Source organism: Gossypium arboreum, chromosome 13 (genome assembly GCF_025698485.1).
Source record: "Gossypium arboreum isolate Shixiya-1 chromosome 13, ASM2569848v2, whole genome shotgun sequence".
Lineage (NCBI taxonomy): Eukaryota > Viridiplantae > Streptophyta > Magnoliopsida > Malvales > Malvaceae > Gossypium > Gossypium arboreum.
The window spans coordinates 7,060,124-7,083,793 of NC_069082.1; the positions used below are offsets into that span (position 1 = coordinate 7,060,124).

At 32.9% G+C, this 23,670-nt stretch overlaps 1 protein-coding gene across 3 annotated transcripts; it reads left to right on the forward strand.

Moving 5' to 3' along the window:
* Positions 1 to 4,941: 4,941 nt before the first annotated feature.
* LOC108463892 (uncharacterized) lies at positions 4,942 to 9,870 on the forward strand. 3 transcript variants are annotated; one of them, XM_053023833.1, is made up of 15 exons: positions 4,942 to 5,509; positions 6,163 to 6,233; positions 6,765 to 6,894; positions 7,045 to 7,125; positions 7,323 to 7,405; positions 7,501 to 7,610; positions 7,714 to 7,824; positions 7,943 to 8,049; positions 8,190 to 8,451; positions 8,531 to 8,608; positions 8,710 to 8,763; positions 8,825 to 8,914; positions 9,016 to 9,105; positions 9,223 to 9,303; positions 9,549 to 9,870. In XM_053023833.1, exons 2-15 carry the CDS (start codon positions 6,215 to 6,217, stop codon positions 9,576 to 9,578), a joined length of 1,326 nt encoding a protein of 441 aa, XP_052879793.1. In that variant the 5' UTR covers positions 4,942 to 5,509; positions 6,163 to 6,214; the 3' UTR covers positions 9,579 to 9,870. The 3 variants fall into 3 exon arrangements, with proteins under 3 accessions (XP_052879793.1, XP_017619369.2, XP_052879794.1); XM_017763880.2 differs by lacking the exon at positions 4,942 to 5,509 and adding an exon at positions 5,934 to 6,068 and having other exon boundaries at positions 9,549 to 9,869; XM_053023834.1 differs by lacking the exon at positions 4,942 to 5,509 and adding an exon at positions 5,946 to 6,063.
* The last annotated feature ends 13,800 nt before the right edge of the window (positions 9,871 to 23,670 follow it).

Below are 23,670 nucleotides of genomic sequence, written 5' to 3' on the forward strand. Positions count from 1 at the left end.
TGATACATGTACAAATAGTTTTGGAATCAAGTTTTCGATGATCTTTTGTCATACGTGCTGATGTGCATATGTGAGGCCCAACAAATTTTTGTATCTCTCACATCTGCGAATTTTGAATAAATGCAGCTCATATTCGCCAATTGCAGCCTTCCGCCCACTTTCAACACTCCCCAATATATAATGTCGGATTAGACACTGCGACTTTGTAGTCCACTTGTAATGACCCGAATTTTACGGTTACCGAAAAAGTATATTTTTGAGTCTCCGTTACTGAAAAATGGATTTATAAATATTTATCAAAAATATTTAAAAAGTTAATTGAGTGGTTAATTAGAGTTTAATTAAGTGAATTTAGCTTAATTAAGGATAATTGGATAAAAGGATTAAATTGAATAAAGTGTAAAAGTTTAATTATAGATTAAAAGAAAATAAAAAGGACCAAAATGGCAATTATGCCATTTAGCATAAGTGAGGTGACATATAAGGTAAAAATCTAAGATTTTTACTTAGATTTTAATTATAAAATATATATTTATCAAGTAATAAATGATATTAAATTAATTTATTATAATTATATTAAGATATTTATATGATAAATAAATTAAATTGTGACAAGTGTGTGATAAAATAAAATACATGTGTAATAAATATTATACATACATTTGTAATATATGTATGTATTTACTAATTATTTAAGTAAATATTAACGTTATTGTTATTATTAAATTGATATTATATTATGAAATAAATTAAATAAAGACAAATGTATTGTAAATAAAATATACAAGTGTAATACATATATTTGTACAATTGTAGTGTATTTTATTTAATTTCTTTTATTTAAGCAAATAGATTTTTATATGAAATAAATAAAATAAATAAAAGAAAGACAAGTGTATAAAAATGATTTGGTACAAGTGTAATAATATATATGCATACAAGTGTTAAATAAATATTTGTTATTAAATAGATTTTAATATAGATATTTTATTGTTATTATTATTATATAGTAAATAATAAAAAAAAAAAAAATGAAACAAAGAAAAGAAACAGAATAGGCAAACAAAAAGCAGGGGAAGGAAAGAAAGGAAGGAGAGAGAAAAGAAAAAGGGAGAATTGGAGTCTGAAGGTTTAGAAGTTTAATAGGTAAGTCAATTTAACTCTTTTTACTTAATTTTGATGTTTTAGAAGCTTTGGAATAAGGTTTTGATGAAATTAAGTTGATATTTTGAAAGTTATTAGATTTCTAAATATGGTTCATGTTGAATAAAATGATAAATTGGGGATTAAATTGATAGAAATTCAAGTTAGAAGTGAAATAGGGATTGAATTGTAAATTAATTCATAAGTTTTATACTTTAGGGACTAAATTGAAAGAAATTTGAAATTATGGATTTATGGGAAATTAGAGAGTTGAAATTTGATTTTAAGTGATAGTTGAGTGAAAAATAGAGAATAAATTGTAAAGAAAACAAGTTAGTTTGAATTGGGATTAAATTAGAAATTATGTAAATATTGAGTTGAAATTGGAATAAATAAAATGAAATTGTATATTGATGAATTTTTAATTGTTTTAATTTCCGTAGCTAACATTGTGCCGGAAATCTCGGCTAAGTAAGAAAAATGCAAAGTCGGCGAGGGTTAGCCCGGAAATTACGGTTTGTATTTCTACAATCCGAACTTAATATTTAATTATTGAATTTATTACTTAATATGTATAGAAAGTGCTTTGAGATGAATATTTGAATTAGAATAGATATCGGTTAGAATTGAGAAGTGAAATTATTTATTTATTGTTGAATTTTGATTGAATATTATTATAGTAATTGAGGTGAGAATTATTGTGTTATATAATTGAAATGGATTGATTAGGTATATGTTAAATTTATTGAATTTATACAAATATATGTGATTATTGTACAATTTGAATATTTGTTATTGAAAAGTGAAATGAATTATATCGAATCATGAATATATATGATTGTTGAGATGTGAAATGATTGGAAACTGGAAAATGAATTAGAAACCCTATTAACAGTATCGGGCTAAGTCGGATATAGTTGGCATGCCATAGGATTGGAAGTGTTTAGGGATATTCCGACTTTGTGTCGATGAGACACTATAAGTGTCGCCTTCTTATTCTTATTCGGATTAATTTCAAGAGGTACTCAGTACTTCATCATTCATCGCTTCAGATTTATTTCGATGAGGTACACCGTGTACCACTCATTATCGCATTATTATTATCATTATTGTTACCATTACGGTATATTCCGGTTCCGGCCGATGAAACACTGTATGCTATCCCGATGTATGGGTTGGATTCGTGTATCCGTCCGAGTCCAAGTCATGTTAATAGGGGTAAATAAAGGTACTGAATAATTAACTGCTACTGAATAACTGACTGCTACTACTTAAAAAAAATGTTACTGAATAATTGATTATTTCTGAATAATTTATCTTTTGTGAATAACTGACTGTTAAATAGTGACCGAATATTATTGAACAACTAATTGTTATTGAATGATTGAATGTTACTGAATGAAACTGAAAAATTGATCGATACTGAAAATTATTTACTGATATTGAATAGCGAATAGACGTATAAATGAGACATATGAATGAAAAATATTATTATTTAAATGATTGTGAATTTATTTTCGAAAGCTAATTGGGTTAATAGATGATAAAAATCGAACGAGTTATAAATGATTTATCTATGAATTGAATAATTATACAATTGTACACGACATATAATTTTTAAATGTTTGTTATATTTTCATTTTATTAAGTATTCAGATTATAGAAATACCACTGAGTTCATACTCAGCGTACGGTTGTTTCCGTGCGCAAGTTAAGTTAAAGCTAGATCGTTGAATCAGCATCCCAGGCCGATCCCAAATTCAATGAGGTAAAGCGTGTTAATAGTTGGCAATGACATGTACCTAGGATGTTTTATATATGTGTCATTTTGGATTGTTAATGTATCGAATAAATAAGTAGAATTGAGCTTGGTAATGGTATATAATAGGACTTGACTAATTTAGTATGAATTTGAATCATATTGATAATATATGATAAGTGATTGGAATTGAGTATTAGATAATATATAAAATGTCTAAATTTAGCAAGTTTTTAGCATATTTAAATATGTTTAGATGGGTTGAACATAGGTATTTTATGTAAATTGTCCGATAAGTCCGGTAATGCTCCGTAACTCTTTCCGGTGATGGTTTGGGGTTAAGGGGTGTTACACCACTGATATATTCATGCTATACCGCTTAATAGCAAATACTCACTCTTCCTTACTTTCGAATCTCTAGCCTACGAACAACACCTCAGGATTAGAATTTATAGCCAGCCAGTGAGCAAGTAGTATTTCAGAGTACTTCGGGAACTCGGCTATGCGCACCGCGTCGGGGCTTATGAGCGACATGTGTGGCCTAGGATTATTGTGTATCACAATACGTTGAATCTGGTTCTCGACTGAAGACGCGCTAATGTTTCCATCGTCATTCACGTCTTCTTTGTCAATATCATCGGGGACCTCTTCCACATCAAGATCACTATCACTATAGATCTCTTGATCACAAGGATCACTACTATCATATCCATCATCACCAACCACATCAATATCAGGTGTAACATTAAGATCGATATTGATCCCGCGTATAGTCGATTTACTATCAACGTACGATATTGGAGCCACCATGCACGGTTCTTGAGCTCCATGTTCTTCACCATATGCAATGAGATATTCATTTTTCTCTATATCGACTAACTTAGCAAATAAGTGAATCGGTGCATTTTGGTCACTCCGATTCCTACAATAAAGAACGATCATTATCTCCACATCTTCATCGTCTACAAGATCCTTCTCCCACAACATCTAACAATTTTTGCGCTAATCATTTCCTTCATCTCATCGAACGAGACATTTCTATTAAGTTTCATTGCTATTTGTTGCCAATATTCAAATATACATCCAACGATTGTTGTCAAGATGATTCCATCGAAATAAACGCATACGAAAAACTGATTATCCATCTTCAATACTCAATATGTTAAAAATAAACAAAAATTCTCAAAATAATTTCGAACAACATAAAAATACTTACATAAAAAAATTAATGAATGAAAAGAGTTCATTTCTAACAATATCAAATTTATTTTCATTTCTAACAATATCTATGCCAAAAATATTTTCAGATTTATCTATTTTTCCTGTTGTTATCACAAACTAACAATTACTTTATAATAGTTAAACTTTCAAATATATTAAAAATTTTACAACATAACATTCTCAATAATCTAAACACAAAATTTACTAACAAATCACAATAAATAAAATAACTTTAAAACAAAACATAAAAATAACACTAAACAAACTACATAAAACTAACAAAATAATTTTTTCTTATCATAATCTATTATATTTGAAAATAACAATAAAAATAATAATACATTTTCTTTTTTTCTTTTCTTTCTTTCTTCTCTTCTCCCTCTCTTGCTCTGCTAATTTTTTTTTCAAACTAATACGAGGCGGATAGGAGAGTGGAGGGAAAATATACTAGGTATGCTGCCTATCAAATAAGCACAATCAATGCCGCCTATCAGATAGGCACAACCAATGCCGCCTATCAGATAGGCACAACCAATGTCGCCTATCAGATAGGCACCACACCCCCTTCATATTTTTATACCGATACATACCAGAAAGAAAAAGTGGTGTCGCCTATTCTTTTGGCACCACTACTAAAATATTTATTATTATTTTTTAACTGTATTGTGTCAGAATGATAGTGGTGCAGCTTATGCACCACCCTCCACCCATCTAAATGTACCATTTTAATACATAATTGTTACAACATACCATTTTAATATTTTTTTAATATTATTTGGGTAAAAAACCCTAATTTCACATAAAGTGCATTTTTCTAATTACATCATGAATTTTTAAATTCCAACCAAATATTTGCATTTGATTTTGACTTAGGAGCAGCCTATATAAAACCAGTTACCTAAAATCCAGGGTCCAATATGTTGAGATATAGCCCCCATCGATACCCTTTAACCAACATTATTCTATAGTAGAACAATCCCCAAAATAGGCTGCAATCTTCCTTAGAAGCATTTTGTCGAACATCTCATGAGCATTGTCTAGAAAAAAACACAACTACGCGGGCAGGAAGCTGGATGATCCTCTCAACGACAAGAGTACAATCACGAGAGAAAAAAATCACATTACAATTCGAGAAGAAGATCAAAAGAGCTTACGATCTCAAATTCACAACTGAGAAAAAGTGATAGAAAGATGGAGACTTGGCTTTGGTGATAAAGTGGGCAACAAGGTTACAAATAAAAAATGGGTTTCTGGGTTTATTTGTTTAGAGCTTCATCAAGGCAGTAATTATCTTTCCAGCTAGTAGAAAAGTTTGGGAGTCCTATTTCATTCAGAAGTTGAAGTTTTTTTTTTTTTTCCTAAACAGCACGGACAAGAGGAGAAAGCGTAAGTTTCATTAAATTTTTCTTGAGGTTTTTCATAAATTTTTCAGCTTCTTTAATTGGAGAGTATACAATTTTCTATTGTAATTTTCGTTGTCTTCTGCATTCATCAAATTAGAATTCATCCTACTCACTTTGAGTAAAAATCATAATTTATTATTTATAATGAAATTAAAACTAAAAATGATTTTTTTTAATTGAATGGTTATTTGTAGTGATAGATATTTATTGCGACTCTTAAATATCTTCGGCAAAAGGAAAAGAATCTTATAAAAGATTTTATAAATAAATTAAAACTAAAAAGTGATTTTTTGCATTGAATGGTTATTTGTAGTGATAGATATTTATTAAAAGTCTTAAATACTTTTGGCAAAAGGAAAAAAATCTTAAAAAGATTTTATAAATAAATTAAAACTAAAACTGATTAAAAAACTGATTTTTTTAATTGAATGGTTATTTGTAGTGAAAGATACATGTTAGAACACTTAATACCTTTGGCAAAAAGGAAAAAAAAAAAATTCTTAAGTCGGTGGTTAACTTCTGCAGCTAAGTATAAAAGTGAGGTTGGGTTTTCTGTTTGTTTCAGAACTTGAAGTTTTCCAGAAGTGCATAAATAAAAGTTCAGAGTTTATGCAGTAGTTAACGTTTACTTTGCAGGCAATTATAAAAGTTTGGGGTTTTACTTGATCTCTTTCAGTCAAAGAAGATAATGGACAAGAGGAGAAATAGTAAGTTTCATTATCTTTTTTCGAGTTCTCATAGATTTCCAACATCATAAAGCTGTCATTGCTATCTTTGCTTTTTCCTGACTACATCAAATCAGAAGCTTGTAAGCAATATGAACCTGCAATTGTAATTTGTGTTTTTAGATGTATCTTGATGGTGTTTCATGTTTTCAGTAGGAAAAATAATGAAATTTCGTTTTCAAATATTGCTTCTATACTGCGGCTAGCATCCGAACCCTATGTTTTTGATTAATGTGATAAGTGATAATTATGTTTTATTATATGAATATCTAGAGGGATACTTGTTAATGTTTTCCATGAAATTATATGATAATGTGATAAGAGGGAAATTTTGTGAAAATATGTTGAAAACTAATGCTAGGTGTTTGAATGAATGAAGTCCAACAGTTATGCATTGAATATATATATATGCATATAGCAGAGTTATGCATATGCATTGGATATATGGTTTAGTTTTACAATTTTTTTCATTGATCTTAATCAATTTTATATTATGGATATCATTAATTGTAGGTAAAGGCGGCCAACGATCAAGAAGAGGCATTCTACTTGATGATGATGATGATGCTAGAGGTGATTCGCAGAATTTCTGGGGTCCATGCAGGACTCTTCATGATTACTTCATAGATTTGTCAGGAAAAAGGTATATCATACGTCTCTTGTCTGAAATTGGTGTTTCGGAATTACTTTTAGTAACTCATTAGATTCAAATTGTTTACATTGTTTCAACGTGATACTAACACTGCATCCCAACTCGATTTAAAACTATTTCTGGTTTATTTCTAAAATGCAGGGCATCGGTGAGAGAGGAAGCACTTTCAACAATTCTCAAGGCTTTAACTCTCAACATAGAGCAAAAATTTGTAGAACTGAAGTAAGCATTACTTCCTTTTCAGGGTTTTTATATAAATGTGTAATTGATAAATAACTTTACATTAAAGAATTTAGTAGTCAGAACTTCATTTTCAAGAAGTACCTAACCATTGTCTCTAAGACTTGCAAATTCAATCTTCTTTTCTAATAATACATTTTAACCAGGTAATGCTCACAATTATAATTGTCTTGTTGCAGTTTTGTAACACTAGTGTATCAATGCTTGCATTTCATTAAAAAGGGTTCTCCTACAGAGATGAAGCAAGCAGCACATATTATTGGTAGGTTCATCCTTCATGAAGTGCAAATATTATTCGATGTCATTTGTTCAACTTTAAAATTTAGCTTATGGTTTTGGTACGTATTCTTCTTGTAGGATTGCTGTCAATGATTACTACTACTGTTGAGAAGGTGCACGAAGCATATGAAGATGTGTTGACTGCACTTTCCCAGGGAGGACTAAAACCTAAGCTTAAAACCTTGGAGGTAACACTAGTGATAAGATAATTAATCGCAATTTGATTTTTTGGATAGCTCTTTCATGATTATGCTTCATGGATTTTTGTTATAAGTTTATTGTCTTGCACAGATTCTTGGTTGCTTGACTGTTGTTACATTTTTCGGTGCAAGCAACTCGGATGAGACTGAATCAGTAATGAAGCTACTTTGGGACTTAATTAATCCTGGAACTGACTCTAGTGTATGAATTTTAACTGATATTTTTATCTATATATTCTGTAATTTTTTAGTCAATTCCTAAACTTAGTTAACTGTAAATTGGAGCCTAAAAGGATAGGTTTCCTTTTATGTCTCATCAGATTGAAAGGAAAGATTCACCAGCCGTTTTAACTGCCATGATATCCGCTTGGTCCTTTCTTCTTTCTACCATTGATGGGTGGAGGCTAAGTCACAAAAATTGGCAAGGGTGAGCCTTTTAATTAAAAAGTCTCATTTATTGTAAATTTTTAACAATTTCAACCTCTATATAGTTATCGTCTTTCTTTTTGTTTTCCATCTACAAACAAACTTGAAATGTCATTGATAGATTTGCAAATTTGGATGCAGGGCAATTACATATTTCTCCAACATAATAGACAGTGACGATGAAGAACTATGTGCAGCAGCATGTGAGGCTCTTGCTTTAGTATTTGAATCCAACTGTTTGGAGAAATTCTCAAGTGCAACCAAGGATTCAAACAAAGAACTTAAGGACAACATTATAAAGCAACTCAGAAGCCGGTTGTCAGAAACAGGCAATGAAAGAATTTCTAGTCAAGATCCAAGAACAGGGTTCAATTCTGCTTCGGCTGCTTTAGATTTCCTAGAGGTTCTGATTTGACTTTGTTTTATGCATATATTTAATAGATTGTATCTTGAGCTGTCATAATAGTCTTAATAACTTTCAGGATAGGAAATGTGCAAATACTCATGTGACAATTGGTGGGCAGAAACTCATTTTATCAACATGGTCTCAAAAAGTACAGGTATTTAGTTTCCTTTGAATTTCATCGATAATTGGTTTAATAATTTATTTTATTATCTCAATATCTTGCAAAGAAGCTAAACTGTTTGCTTCCTGTTGCAGCTAAAGTTTTTGAAGCATTTTCTAAGAAATGATGGATTCGTGAAGCATATGATGGTAGGTTTAATGATTTTAAATTCATCTCTTTTATGCTTTTAACTTTTTGTTTCATGAACAGGAAAATGAAAACTTCCATAATGTTTTCGACTTCCATCCGAAAAGAAGGAATGATTGGGGCAATGTACTATATGTGCCCGAAAGAGAAGAGGTTAGTTTACTTGTTTTCATTTGAATGGTTCATACAACTCCATGTGCATGTATACTGCTTTTGCTTTGATATCCATCATCCTAATTCTTGGTGATTTACAGGTTACTATTTTGCTTTTCCGACCTATGGTTGCTAGACACAATGATTGCTCTCTGCTACCATCCCTAACCAGAGACAAGCAGTTAGCAAAGGTGGGTTTTGTTGTCTCATTATTGTTATTACTCTGATGTATTCACCTCTGCAATTATTCAATGAATGAAGAGATTTGAGTTTTGTACTAATTTTTTGAATCTTTCACACCCTAACAGAAGAAGACCATGTCTCCCAATTCCCACTTGAGCAAGGCAAGGACTCAATTACTTAAAAAACAGCGAGACTTATCATTAAAGGTAATCTCTTTATGATGCTTTACTGCAATTTGTTAAAAAGCTGGTCACTGTGAAGCTAGGCAATATGCAAATTTAACATAACTGAATTACCAGAAAAAAGGTGTAATAACTGCCATTAACAGCTTACCACGTCAAGACAACCTATGAATATCTGTTCCAAAGTTGTAATATCACAATATTTTTCTTTGAATAATGTTCTCCTCCTTAACTGATTGTTTGAATATGCCTTTTTTTTTCATATGCAGGAGAGAGAGTTTGATTGCTTTGACTACTGATGAGTTGAGGTTATGTTGATGCAATTTATTCTTGCAGGCTGCAGCATTTTTTAAATTATAGCTTTGATTAGAGGATGATCATTGCGATACTTGTTTAGGAGGCATTCACTAGTTATTTTTCTTTATTTTTTTATTTATTCTTTCATTCTTGATATGAATGGCAAGTAAGATTTTTGTATTTGTTTGCATATCTGCCATAATAAAGTTTGATTTTATATTTTTTATATTTATTTTTCATGTTTGTTTTACAATTTATGTTTTTCTCAATAAAAGTAAGTAGATAATGAGTTTAGATATGCATAAAAATAAAGTTAATTCAGTATAATGGATATCTAAATCCAAATTCATTATTCATAAAAGTAACATGGATTCGCTTATTGAGAAAATCAATAGTTATGCATAATAATCAAAATATTCAAAATAATACTATCTCGATCAGCAATATCTAAATTCATAAAAGAAAACCATATCTGTAAATTTATGAATAAAATTTAAAATCTCCAAAATCAAAATCCTTCCATTGATTTTGAAAAATATTTTATTTGTAAAATTAATTTTCATTTTCTAAAAAGTTGTAAAATTTTGTTTGCAATAACAAAAATAGAAAAAATGGTTGGATGAGAGTAAGAAATTCGATATTAAAAAAAATATTGAAAAATAAAATTATACTTAATGAGTTTAAATCATGGTGAATTAAAAATTCTGTTTTCAATTGTTCTACAAAACATTTAAAAAAACGGTGAAACAATTTTTTATTATTTATGTAAAATTTTACAAGAAATCAATTTCAAAATATTCAAGTTTTCTTTAGTGATTGCCATGTTGCATACAATTCAATTTTTGCAATGGCAGTACTAACTCTTTATACTGCTTTGATAGCAATAGTAGTAGCCGTGTATTTGCTTTCACTGTCATTCAATAATCTGAGGAGCTCAAAGGTTAAGTTGCCACCCGGCCCCTACGGGGTATCGCCCCTCGGTTACCTCCCATTTCTCAGCAAAAACATCTACCAAACCTTCATGGAATAGGCCAACATCTACAGTCCAATCTACAAACTTTCTATAGGTCAAACTATTCATCTTAATAAGCTCCCCCACCTTGGCAAAACAAGTAGTACGTGACCAAGACATGACGTTCGCCAACTGTAACCCGATTATTGCAGCCTTGGCTTTCTCTTTCGGTGGAAAGCATATCGCATTCACTCCTTACGGCCCCAAGTGGCGCATGCTGGGTCGGATCTTCGTCCATGAGATGCAAAGTGATGCCAACCTCGATGCGTTTTATGCTCTTCGGAGAAACCAAGTTAAGAAAAGCTTTGGAGGTGTGTATGGCAAGAATGGAACAGCCATTGACGTCGGGTTGCTAGCGTTTTCAACTGTTATAAACATGACAACGAACATGTTCTAGGGTGGCACACTTGAAGGAGACATTGGAGCTAACATCAATGCTCAGTTCTGAGATGCAGTATCGGGACTCCTTGTTATATGGGGGAAACCAAATATTTCGGAATTTTTCCCATTTCTGGCTTACTTTGACATTCAAGGGGTACAAAGAGATATGAAAATGGCATCACGATTGATAGAACAAATTTTCGATTTTGTGATAGATGAAAGAAATAAAAATAATTGTGATCTTATAGGACAAGGTACGAAAATTACTAGTAAGGACTTCCTAGATTTCTTGTTGGAGTTCAAAGATCAAAATACAGGAAAGTCGCTCACTCAACCACAAATCAAAGCATTTCTAATGGTATGATTGGTTTTATAGGCCGAAATTTTTTAAAAATTTAGAGAAATAAATCATTTTTGGATAGAGTGAGTGAAAGTGTGCTCAATTGGACAAATTTTCCTACTAATTGTAGAGAAAAAGTGCCCAACTAGACGATTTTTTACATTCTCTATCTAAAAACAATTTATCTCCCTAAATTTTTTAAAAATTGATCTATTTAGTCAATTAAATTTTTTTTATATATACGATTAATTTAGCCGATATAAAACATTGATAACATTTTATTACCATTTAAAATTATATAAAGTTTTTTACACCTTTTCAATTATTATATTTATGAAACGTTGGATTAGATATATATAACATATTTAAAAAAATTGTTTTATATATTTAAACCCTTTTTAATGTTAATTTTGATTAAGCAATCATTTCTTTTTCGTTCAAGATGGAATGGGCAACAAGGTCTTTTTTGCATTTGTTCCCATATATATGCAAATAATAAAGTCTAAGGATCCTCCGCTGCTTGCTCCACTAAGGTCAATCCAATTTTCATGAAATTCAATTTGGAATCCCTAAATTTCTTCCAATTTTATATTCGCATTAATTCAGGATTTTTACAACAATAATACAAAAAAAAAAAATTATGAAAATGAAGTGTAATACAGATTTTTACAAGAATAAATTATTTTAAATAGTAAAATATGATGCGGTTATGTTGTCAAATAACACTTCTTAAAAAAGTACACCCATCATTATTAAATGATAATAATGAGAATAAAAATTAACTAGTGTCACTATTCTAATGGGCGATGTCAAAAAAATTAATTTCCTCATTTATTTTCTATTTTACTTATTGTATATTATGGTATAAAAATGTTGGTGTAGTTGTTTCAGGTGGCAACACCACTTTTTTGAGCCTTACACGCATGCACGCTTACCTGGAAAAATAGTAAATAAAATTTGAATGGTGTCACATTGGTTGTTGACAACACCCGAATTATCATTATAACCCTCTTCCCCAAAAAAAAACATAAGTTTGGTTGTTTGGGATTTTTTTTTATAGAAGAAAAGAAAGCGTCATAATACCTTATTTCAATTTGTTCTTACAATATCATCTCCTAGCTTATCTTCTAGAAGTAATTTCTTAACATAAAATGGAGGAAATTCTATCTTGACTAAACTTTCTGCATTAGAGGAGCAATACCTTGCTAACCATCAGAACCATGTTCCCTTCCCCACTCACAAATTGAATTTAACATCAAGAACCTGTCGTTGCATCATATTTATTTTCCTTATCATCGTTCGTTGTAGTCGTACTTCTTAAACCTTCCTTAATCATCTCCACCGCCATACAACTGCTTTCTAGAATAACCTTATCGTATCTTTCGCTCTGTGCCATTTCAAGACCATAAAAGATTGCCCACAACTCTGCATTCATCGATGACCCCCTTCCAATGAACCTTTGAAATCCTTCAATCCAATTCCTAACAGAGTCTCTCAAAACACCCCAACAAATTTGACCAACTCCCATTTAAGTTTGCCGTTCCATCCATATTAATCTTGATCCATCCACTACTGGTCGGACGCCATTTAGTCAAGCTACTTCTAAAGTTTCCAAAGACATTATTGTTTTAGTTGTATCACATAGATTAATAGTGAAGCATTCAGTGACCCTTGGTATCTCCTTAGCTCGCTTCTCACATGTTGAAAAATAAAATTGTTCCTATTTTTCCACAACATCCAACACATTACCCCAAACATAGTTGTTGTCTCAACCCTTCCAACTCCCATTTTAAACTCACCTCTAAGGTTAGCAGACAACCACTTGCTCATCTCTTTCCCAAAGAAGCTAGGAACATCATCCAAAGTATCCTCTTACTTCAGCAGCAGATCGGCAATCTCTTAAAACATGTAAACCAGTATCTTGCACATCTCCACATACTAAACAACTTGCATCATCAGTCATCAGTCATCCGTCTCCGTACCCTCTCACAGTTTGTGAGAATTTTCCTATGCTTAACAAGCCAAAGAAAATGCTTAATTCTAGGAGGCAAGAAATTTCCCTATATTTCCTTCCACCCATTGAGTTCAGGCAGAGAATCATTCATAACAATACTATTATATGTGGACTTAACAGTAAACTTACAGTTGTCAATGGCCTGCCATAGACATACATCTTCCCCAAAGGCATCATTAGGTTGGTGGCAAGCAGCTATGCATTCCTTAACCTCTGCACAGAACATTTTATTTAATTCTGACCACTTCCAACAACCATTAACATCAACAAAGTCAGCTACCTTCATAGGTACTGAGACTTCTATATTAGGAAGCAAATGATCAAACAATGGCCCCAACCTAGGAATCCAAATATCCTTTATAAAGCTAATAGATTTGCTATTTCTTAGACTCAATCAGCTTTTTGGCGAAATTTTTCCCATACTTTGGCCAACGAGCACCAAACGTAAGAACATACGTTTCTACTAATCGATTGAGGACAAGTTTCCATCATTTTATACTTGCTATGCAACATACGTATCCACAAATCGTTCGGCTTTGTCAGAATCTAATACGCAAGCTTCATCAAATAGAAGATATTATTAGGCACTAATTTCCTTAAACTAATACCTCCTTTCATTGGATCTTTACAACAATAGTCCCATTTAATCAAGGACACTTTCTTTCCACTACTCGTCAATCCCCAAACAAATTGTCAGACTATCTGTTCAATCTTCTCGCACACCCCTATTGGAATTATAGCAGACTGCATAAAATACCCTGGAATAGCTAGCAATACTAATTTACCAACGTTACTCTTCCTGCAAATGACAACATTTTACCATCGAAACCATTCAATCTTTTCTGAACATTATCAACGACAAATTGAAAAGTTCTCTTAGTAGTTCTTGTATGGAATAGTGGTACCCCTACGTATGTGCCTGTGTTAACTTATACCGAAATCCTAAAACAAACAAGAAGCATATTACTTAACCGGTTCCTCCGTATTAGCCGTAAAACAAACTTTCGACCTACTAGGATTGAATTTATAACCAGAATATAAACAAAATTGCTCAAGAATCATCTTAAAACATCAAGCATTATCCACATTTACTTCTCCAAATAATACTAAGTCGTTAGTGAAAAATAAATGAGAGAGACTCGGCCTAATCCTTTCTAACTTAATAGGCTTCCACTTTCCTACTGAGATAGCCAAATTAATCGCATGACCAGGCTTCTCCATTTCCAAAAAAAAAAATAAGACGAGATTGGGTCTCATTGTCGTACACCCCTTGAAGGATAGAATTCATCAGTTAGCCCTCCATTCCACAAAATCTGCATAGATGATGTTGAAAACACTTTATAATAATATGGACAAACTTCTCAGGCAGCTGAGCATCTTCGAGAGTGTCTTTGAGAAAATCCCACCATAATCGATCGTAAGCTTTCTCCATATCTATTTTAACCACCATCCATCCCTTCTACCCTTTACGAATCCTCATAGAGTGTATCACCTCTTGAACGAGAACCATATTGTCCATAATATTTCGTCCTCCAACAAAACCGGTTTGATTACCAATAATCAAAGTTGGCATCGAGGTTTAAGTCGATTCACAATTACTTTAGTAATAATTTTATATGGAATCGTGCATAAACTTATAGGTCCGAACTACGTAATAGATTCCAACCCACAACTTTCTGAATAAGAACAAACAAAGTTTTATTAAAAAAACTCTCTAATGTACCATTCTCAAATACCTTCCTGACCAGTGAAACTAAAGATTCGCCAACCACATTCCACTGTGACTGATAAAATTGAGCATGTAAACCATCAACTCCCGGGGCCTTAAGAGGTGCCATACCAAATAAAGTGTCATGAACTTCTTGTATAGTCACTTTTCGATCAAGTGCTTCAATAATTTCAGCTTCCACTGTAGGGACCATTCGCCTTACTGGAAAGTTGCCCATGTTACCCTTCTCTTCAGTGTACAATCTCTGATAGAAGGATATAGCTTCATACTTTAACCTCTCCTCTTCATAGCATCACATCCCATCTTCTAACTTCAGAGCATTAATCTGATTAACACGTCGCCTATTATTAGCTTGAGAATGAAAGTACTTAGTGTTACGGTCACCAAGCATTAACCAATTACAATGAGATTTCTGCTTCCACAGCATTTCTTCATTATCAAGAACCCTTTCCATTTTAACTCAAGTTTTCTTTCGAGATCAACAAGCTTCCTTGATCGATAGTTCTCCATACTCTTTTGGATTCCACTGAGCCGAGCTAAAACTGTTCGTTTCTTCTTCAAAATATTACCAAAAACTTCTCTATTCCACTTATTCGATGTTTCTATAAATTTTTTAACAGACTCTTCTACCATTGCATAATTCCTCCAATTGTCATTAACAAACTGCCCAAATCCATAATGCGACAACCAACTGCTCAAGAACCGAAAAGGACGGCAAGGTTTACTATCTTTATCTTTGCCCCACCAGATAGCCAATGGACAGTGATCAGATTTAACTCTTTGGAGATGATAGACTATTGTATCCGACATCAACCTTTCCCATTGAGAATTACCCAATGATCGGTCAATACGTTCAAACACTTGCCCTCTATTTCAAGTATATTTCGGACCTTTAAATCCAAGATCTTTTAGCCCAGACATATCACAAAACTATTAGAACAACGGGCAACTACTTTTAGTTTTCTTCAACCCCCTTGTTTATCATCCTCACTAAACATAACATTAAAGTCACCTGCAACCAGCCAAGGTAACTTAATATTCTTAGCAATCAAGTCAAGTTCCTTCCATAACTCTTTCCTAATTGACCATCGAGGACTACCATAAACACTAGTAAAATAAATCCACTCATTCAATTCTGGTAATTTCAACTTCAAATAAATAAATTGAAAATGGTTCACCTCTACTAAAAAGTAATTGTATCCTTCTATAGTATCCAAATTCCCCCAGAAAACCCACAAGATTCCACCCTATGAGAATTCGCCATACCAATGCTCTTTATCACTTTATCAGCCTTACCCCCATTAACTCTGGTTTCAACCAGAACAACAACTCCAGGATCAAACTCTCTTAGATATTCTTTGAGAAACCTATGAAAATTTGGATGCCCTACACCCTGACAATTCCATACAATAATATCTGACTTCATAAAGATGGAATACCAACATACCTGAGCCAAGAACTCATTCTTAAGAGTCGTCCATTCCATCTGTACTAATATCCACAACCTGAACAGCTTTATTAGAATTCCCCCGATTTTGTTCCGGTTGAATCCCAACTCTCCATTCAGCCATATCCAAACTTTCCACTAATCCTTCCACTGATTGTTTAACAGGTATCAACTCACCCATATTTCCTTTATTGAAATCTTTGCTCGATTCGCCAACTTCTAACAAGTCTTTTGTCAAAAAGTTTTTCAACAGTGTTTGTAGAGAGCTTGGTGTAATTAGGTTGAAAAGCCCCAAATTTTCTGTTTGATTAACAGTCCTACCAGTCTCAAGATTTGGGCTCCTATTTTCTTTCAAGTTCACCACTATATAATGCATTGGCTCAAGTAGCCTCTGCCCACTTAACCTTCCACCATCACTCTTACCTGGCCCATCCATAGTAGCCTCCTTTAGTATCCCTGAATCATTCCTTACTTCATCCTTTCTGGGGCTCACCAACCCATAAACATCATTCTTTTTTCATTTCCTGGCCTTATTCAAAACTCTCAGTCTCTTCCCCTTATTATTTTTAGTTCTAGACACATTTTTCTCTTTTATCAACCTCCAACAAATCAGCCTCCATTTCTCTAACAATATTCTGTTTCCCAAATCGAGAGGATTCCAGATTTGTTGCCTGAGATTCTTTCTTATTCTCACCAGACATGGAAAGAACATTAAACCGAGATCCACTCTGAATATTTTCTTTGACTATTCCCAAACTTGATAAATCGCTACCGTGGTCGACGTTCTTGGCGGTGATCAATCACCATCCATTCACCATAGTTTTCCTTCTCAACTTTCTCCTGGACTTCCATGTTGTTCATTCCCTGATCAGATTCGATTTTCCATGATTCTTCCTTTCTTCACCATCCATCACGTTCTCTGTAGGAGCATGGGGACAATTATCCTTCATATGTCCAAACCTTCCACATTGGAAACATATTGAGGGAAGAGATTCATACTCTATCTGATGGATTCGGTTTGCAATTCTGATATTTGAAACCAGGGGTAGTGAGAGATTCATCTGAACCGCAAAACTAGCGAATTGACCTCTTGATCCTTTATTAGTCTAAAGGTCAATCTTAATAACCTTTCCAATCATGTTCCAATCTCATGAAGAATACTCCTTTTATAAAAACACCTAGACAACCCAAAAATGCGAACCCAAGTCACCAAGTTCTTAGGAAAATCTTCCATGGTGGAAAATTGAGTCGACCAAGGCTGAACAGTAAGATAATGACCGAAGACAACCCAAGGGCCGTCAGAGATAACATTGTTTTAATCCAATGCAGATTCAAACTTCGCCAGATACTAATCATTATCAATATCCATCAAATGAAATCTCATCATAGGTTTCCACAAAGAACACACCTTGTTCCACAGAGCATTATAGCCAATTCTTCTCCCCAATAGTTTCACAACTAAGGTCATAGATATACTTTCTTCAATAAGTGCATATACCCTATCCGAGAAGTCTATTGAAGGCATTCCATCAACTACTTCTTTCCTCATATTCTTTTCACTTAACGTAAGATCATCAACTCTCTAGTCAACGTCTGATAAAGAATTTATGGAGTCTGATTTCAAAACAGCATCCCAAAATGAGCCTTGTTTACCTTCCTCAGTGCTCACCGTTTCTACATCTCCTCCAGTATCTGATGGCTCCTCCTCCCTCCGCCTACTTTTCTTAATAGCCATTCCAGAAATGTTTATTGTTTTTTTTTCCAATTTTTTTCTTTTTTTATGGTTGTTTGGGATTTTTAAAACAAATTAAGAGAGAAAAAATTGAGTTGTTAAAACTAATTTAGAGAAATCGTAGATTCTAAATAGTTACAAAAGTCTTAAATTTGGGTCCCTACAACTATTAAAAATCAATATTAAATATCAATAATAATTGTTTTCATTTCAGAAATCAAGTTTAAGTTGATAATGTTAGTTTCTAGTTATTGTTGATGTTGTTTCATTTTATTTTTCTATATGGTGATGATAATTTCTACTATGACATGTAATTTATTTTGTTTGATGTACAATTTTTTATTGTTTTAATATGGTATAAATTGTTTTAATAGCAACTAATTTTGTTTTTTACATGTTCGATATAGAAGATGAATAATCAATTATTTGTATTCATCTATTTCGATAGGTAATTTGCTATACATATGTTGGTTTTGCCATCAAATAGGAATGAGGTTTAATAAGGGAGTAAAACTTGACGAAATCAAAAAAAAGATTGGTGTGAAAATTGCTCAATATTGTGGAAGGAGGTTGTCCAGACTATTCTACAAATTTTCGGTTTCACAAATTCGTGCAAATATAGAAAGATGCAACTTGTAACACCCTTAACCTGTATTTGTTGCCAGAACAAGGTTACGAAACATTACTGAAATAAACAGATTAAATACAGTCATTTCAAATTATTTAACATTAATTCATGTTAGATATTATTCATAAAGTCCCTTATATGATCCCTCGATGCCCAAAACATACATTAGAAACAAGTCAGGACTAAACCGGGTACTTAGAGAATTTTTCACGAAATTTCAAAATTTTTCCAAGGTGCAGGGTACATACACCCATGTGGTTAGGCTGTGTGGACATTCGAAATGGAGAACACGGTCATGTCCCAGCCCGTGTCTGTACCTGTGTAACTCTCTGACTTGGGTCACACGGCCAAGTCACATGCCTGTGTGCTAGGTCATGTATAGGTGCAGGGGTCACATGGCCAAGTCACACGTCTATTTGCTAGGCCATGTGTCACACACGGCTAAGACACATGCCTGTGTCTCTGCTCGTGTGTGTGGACGAAATAGGGCTATTTCCAAGCCATATTTCTCACCCAAATTTGTTTTCCACCTACATTAACACTTTAACACATTTACAAACCAATTCCAAACACTCAAATCAAGCCAAACTCAAGTTTAATACATGTCATAACACCCCATATGTCCAAGTACTCAATCTTACCTAATTGTTTATATAAACAAATATGCGTATTTCATCAATCATGTTATCTCAAATCACTCCTTAATATGCCTATGTGAATTTCTATCATTCATCCATTTCAATCCCTATCAAACATATTAGCGCCTTATATATATATATACCAAACTATATCAACCACAAGTCATGCCAATGGCTGGATTCAACTCAATATTTACATGCCATCATAACCAAAATGTATTTTACTATATAAACCGAAACGAGTCGATAGATAGTGTGAGATATCTCCCCCAAGCTTCTACTCCAACGAGCTTCCGAATTATTATAAAACAGAGGAAATGAAATAGAGTAAGCATTTAATGCTTAGTAAGTTCGTATAACATGGAATTTAACTTACCATTATTTCACACATATAATAAGCATACAAATATTTATCCAGAGAAATTTGGCAATTTGCCTAAACATATATAATCTCAAGAAACATGTTAGTCATATACTTCATGTAAATATCAAGAAATAAGGATGAGCTCAGTCATATACTTCATGTAAATATCAAGAAATAAGGATGAGCTCACCATGTAACTATTTCCATATATATATGATTTCCACATCATATTTTCATATAACATGTACATTTCCATAATAGTTCATCTCAAGTTCTAATTATCCCATGTCAAAACTTTGCCCGTTAAATTTATTTAAAATAACGATGGATACATAAGTAGTACACTCGAAGTGTACAAAACTATAATCCGTCAATTCATATTCGAGAATGCTCATACGAGCACATAAACGGAAAGCTCTCTCTTGATCTATATAACTGGAAGCTCATGTGAGTCATATAACGGGAAGCATATCTAGGCTGTATAATGAGAAGCTCATAAGAGCCATAATCAGGAAGCTCATGCGAGCCAATAATGGGTAGCTCCGAAGAACCATAAACGGAAAGTTCTGAATAGCCATAAATCGGGAAGTTCAAGCAAATCATATCGTGAAGCTCATAATAGAGCCTTTAATTGGGAAGCTCACGAAGAGCCATATAACGGAACCTTCATAAGAGCTGCGATGTGCCCACAACACATGCAGGATCACGATCGATCGAGATGCTCCGAAGAGCTATTAATGGGAAGCTCGCAAAAACTATATAACGGGAAGCTCGAGAGGGCTATACTTTGGGATGCTCATGAGAGCTTATAATGAGACACTCTTTCGAGCTATGTGTGTCCGCAACATATGCAAGACCACAACCAATTCGGGAATCCTATATCCATCGAATTTTATATATTCAACGGGACTTTATACCTATCGATCATTGTCGGACATGTGAACACTTTCATATACATGATAATAATACAAACACATACATACAATTCAATTAACATATATAAATTCTCAATTTAGATACACGAACTTACATTGACAAGTGTTCGTTAATTTGTTGTTTACTAATCCGACACTTTCTCTTTTTCTCGATCTAATTCCGTATTTTTTATTTCAGGATCTATACGATTAAATTTAACTCAATTTAATATAATTCATACTCAATTCAACCCAATTTATATCTTAGGCAAAATTACCATTTTGCCCCTATACTTTTAATTAATTTTAATTTCGTCTCTAGGCTCAGAAAATGAAATTCATGTAATTTAATCCTTATTCTAAGCCTAGTCGATTTTTACATATAACATTTAAAAACCATATGTTTCATAAATTTTAGAATTTTTTCATGAATTTTACATTTTTACAATTTAGTCCCTAAGTCATAATTTCATCAAAATTTCCTTTACAAAAGTTGTCTATCTATCAACAACTTTTCATTTTCTACCATAAAACTTCATAGTTCAACTATATTCATCCATGGAAAAACCCTAATACTTTGATAACTTTACAAATTAATCCCGAGATAGCTAGATTAAGCTATTACGATCTCAGAAATATGAAAATTACTAAAAACGGAACAAGAATACTTACCCAGTTAAGGCAAATAAGCTTGCTTGAACTCTTTTCTATTAGCTAGGGTTTCCATGTTTTGATTTTGGGAAAGATGATGTAAATGATGATATTTTTTTATTTTATTAATTTATCATCTTTAATTTTTCAACTTTACAATTTCATCATTTTCTTTAATTAAATTTCCATGGATGAATCATCATACTTATCTACTAACTCCTCTTAATGGTTTAATTTTCATATAAGGACCTCAAATTTTAAATTCTATAGCTATTTGATATTTATAGCTACTAGAACTCAACTTTTGCATTTTATGCAACTTGGTCACTTTTATTAGATTAAACATGAAATTAGTAAAATTTCTTAACGAAATTTTTATACAGTATTCCTATCATACTGTAGACCATAAAATAATATTAAAATAATTTTTTCAGACTCAGATTTGTGGTCTCAAAACCACTGTTCCGATTTCACTGAAAACGGGTTGTTACACAACTTGTAAAGGATGATGACGTGGAGACTATGATTGCACTATATTGTTCGACTAGTAATGTTGAACAAGTTGAGTTGACGGATGTTGAGTCGATATAAAATATCACTCCATTAAATCAATAGTGCGGAGTTCATGACCAGTATATAAAGGTTTTAAGAGTGTCTATGGATAGACAATCTTTTGTACACGAGTTTGACTTTGATTTGAATGTTGGGTGGGTGGCACCATATAATTATAGAACGACATTGACATCGAGCGGGAATCCACATAGTGCTCCTATTCAGTTTAATAATCCTAATTTAGGTTCTCATTTACTGATATATCAGTCAATGATCGGTACCCATGCAGATAGTGAAGAAAAATCAGGTAATGATGATGGTCCTGATCACTAGGGGAGGAATTTAGTGACCTCGATCTCAATAAAGTTCCAAATGATATCAATGACGAACGCAAATGTGATAATGATAATGTAGGCGCCCTTCTACTTGCCACTTCGACTCGTGGCATTGTTATATGCTTAGCTTAAATCTCTATGTTGTGCATGCATCTGAGTTCCCAAACTACCTAGATATAATACTATCATAGTTTGGCACCATATTTTGAATCAGAAGAGTTGGCTATAGGTCAGCAATTTCCAAATAAGGAGACATGTATAGCTATCGTCAAGAAGTATAGCATGAAATTGTTTGTGGATTACAAAGTCATTATATCTAAACTAACATTGTATATAGGGGAGTGTGGAGGTCCACAGAAAAGTGTAACTGGCAAGTACGAGCTACATTAATGCAGAGGTCACAACTATGGGAGATTCGAAAATATGTAGGGTCCCATACAATCACAACTACAAGAATGACGCAAGATCATGGGAAACTTGATGTGAAATTAATTTGAAGCTGTATCATGCCAATGGTGAAAGACATGCCTATCATTTCTATATCGATATTGATTACTGATGCAATCCTAGTTTCAATGCAAAGTGTCTTACAGGAAAACATGGTAGGCTAAATATATGGTAATGGAACAGTTGTATGGTGATTAGAGTGCATTGTACAATAAGCTTTAGGGGTGGTTAGTCATGATACAAGAGTATGTGTCAAAGATTGTGGTTGACTTGCAGAAACTATCTACTTATAACCCAGATAGCCAACTAGAGCCAGGGAAAAAAATTCCATTACTTGTTTTGGACATTCAATCCATGCGTGATGTGTTAAGGCCTTTCCTTACTGTAAGTCGATTGTACATGTTGATGGAACCTGACTGTATGAGAAATATACACAAATCCTTCATATTGCAGTTGCACAAGATAGTGACCGAAACGTACTGCTAATAGCCTTTGCCATTGTGGAGAAAGAGAGCATGGAATCATGACACTTTTTCTTAACAAACTTGCAGAGGCATGTTGTTAGACAAAACAACATTTACTTGATTTTTGATAGATTAAAGGGGCTCATTGCAACAATTAGGCCTTCTAAAGTTATGTGGAAATCTGTGTACTACATCCACCACATTGCGGTTAACTTTCACAGGGATTTTAAGAATTCAGATTGGCATAAACAAGTCGTGAACATGAGTACTTCCACAATCCTATTTTTTATCTTTTGTATACATTTAGAAACGCAAAGAAATGATAACACAACTTGTGAAAATATGTATGCAATTAACAAGTTCCAACAAAATCATTTCAAACAAAAGATGGAGATGTAATGGATTGGTTTAATAGTATGGAGCTGTTTTAATAGGCTTAATGTTTT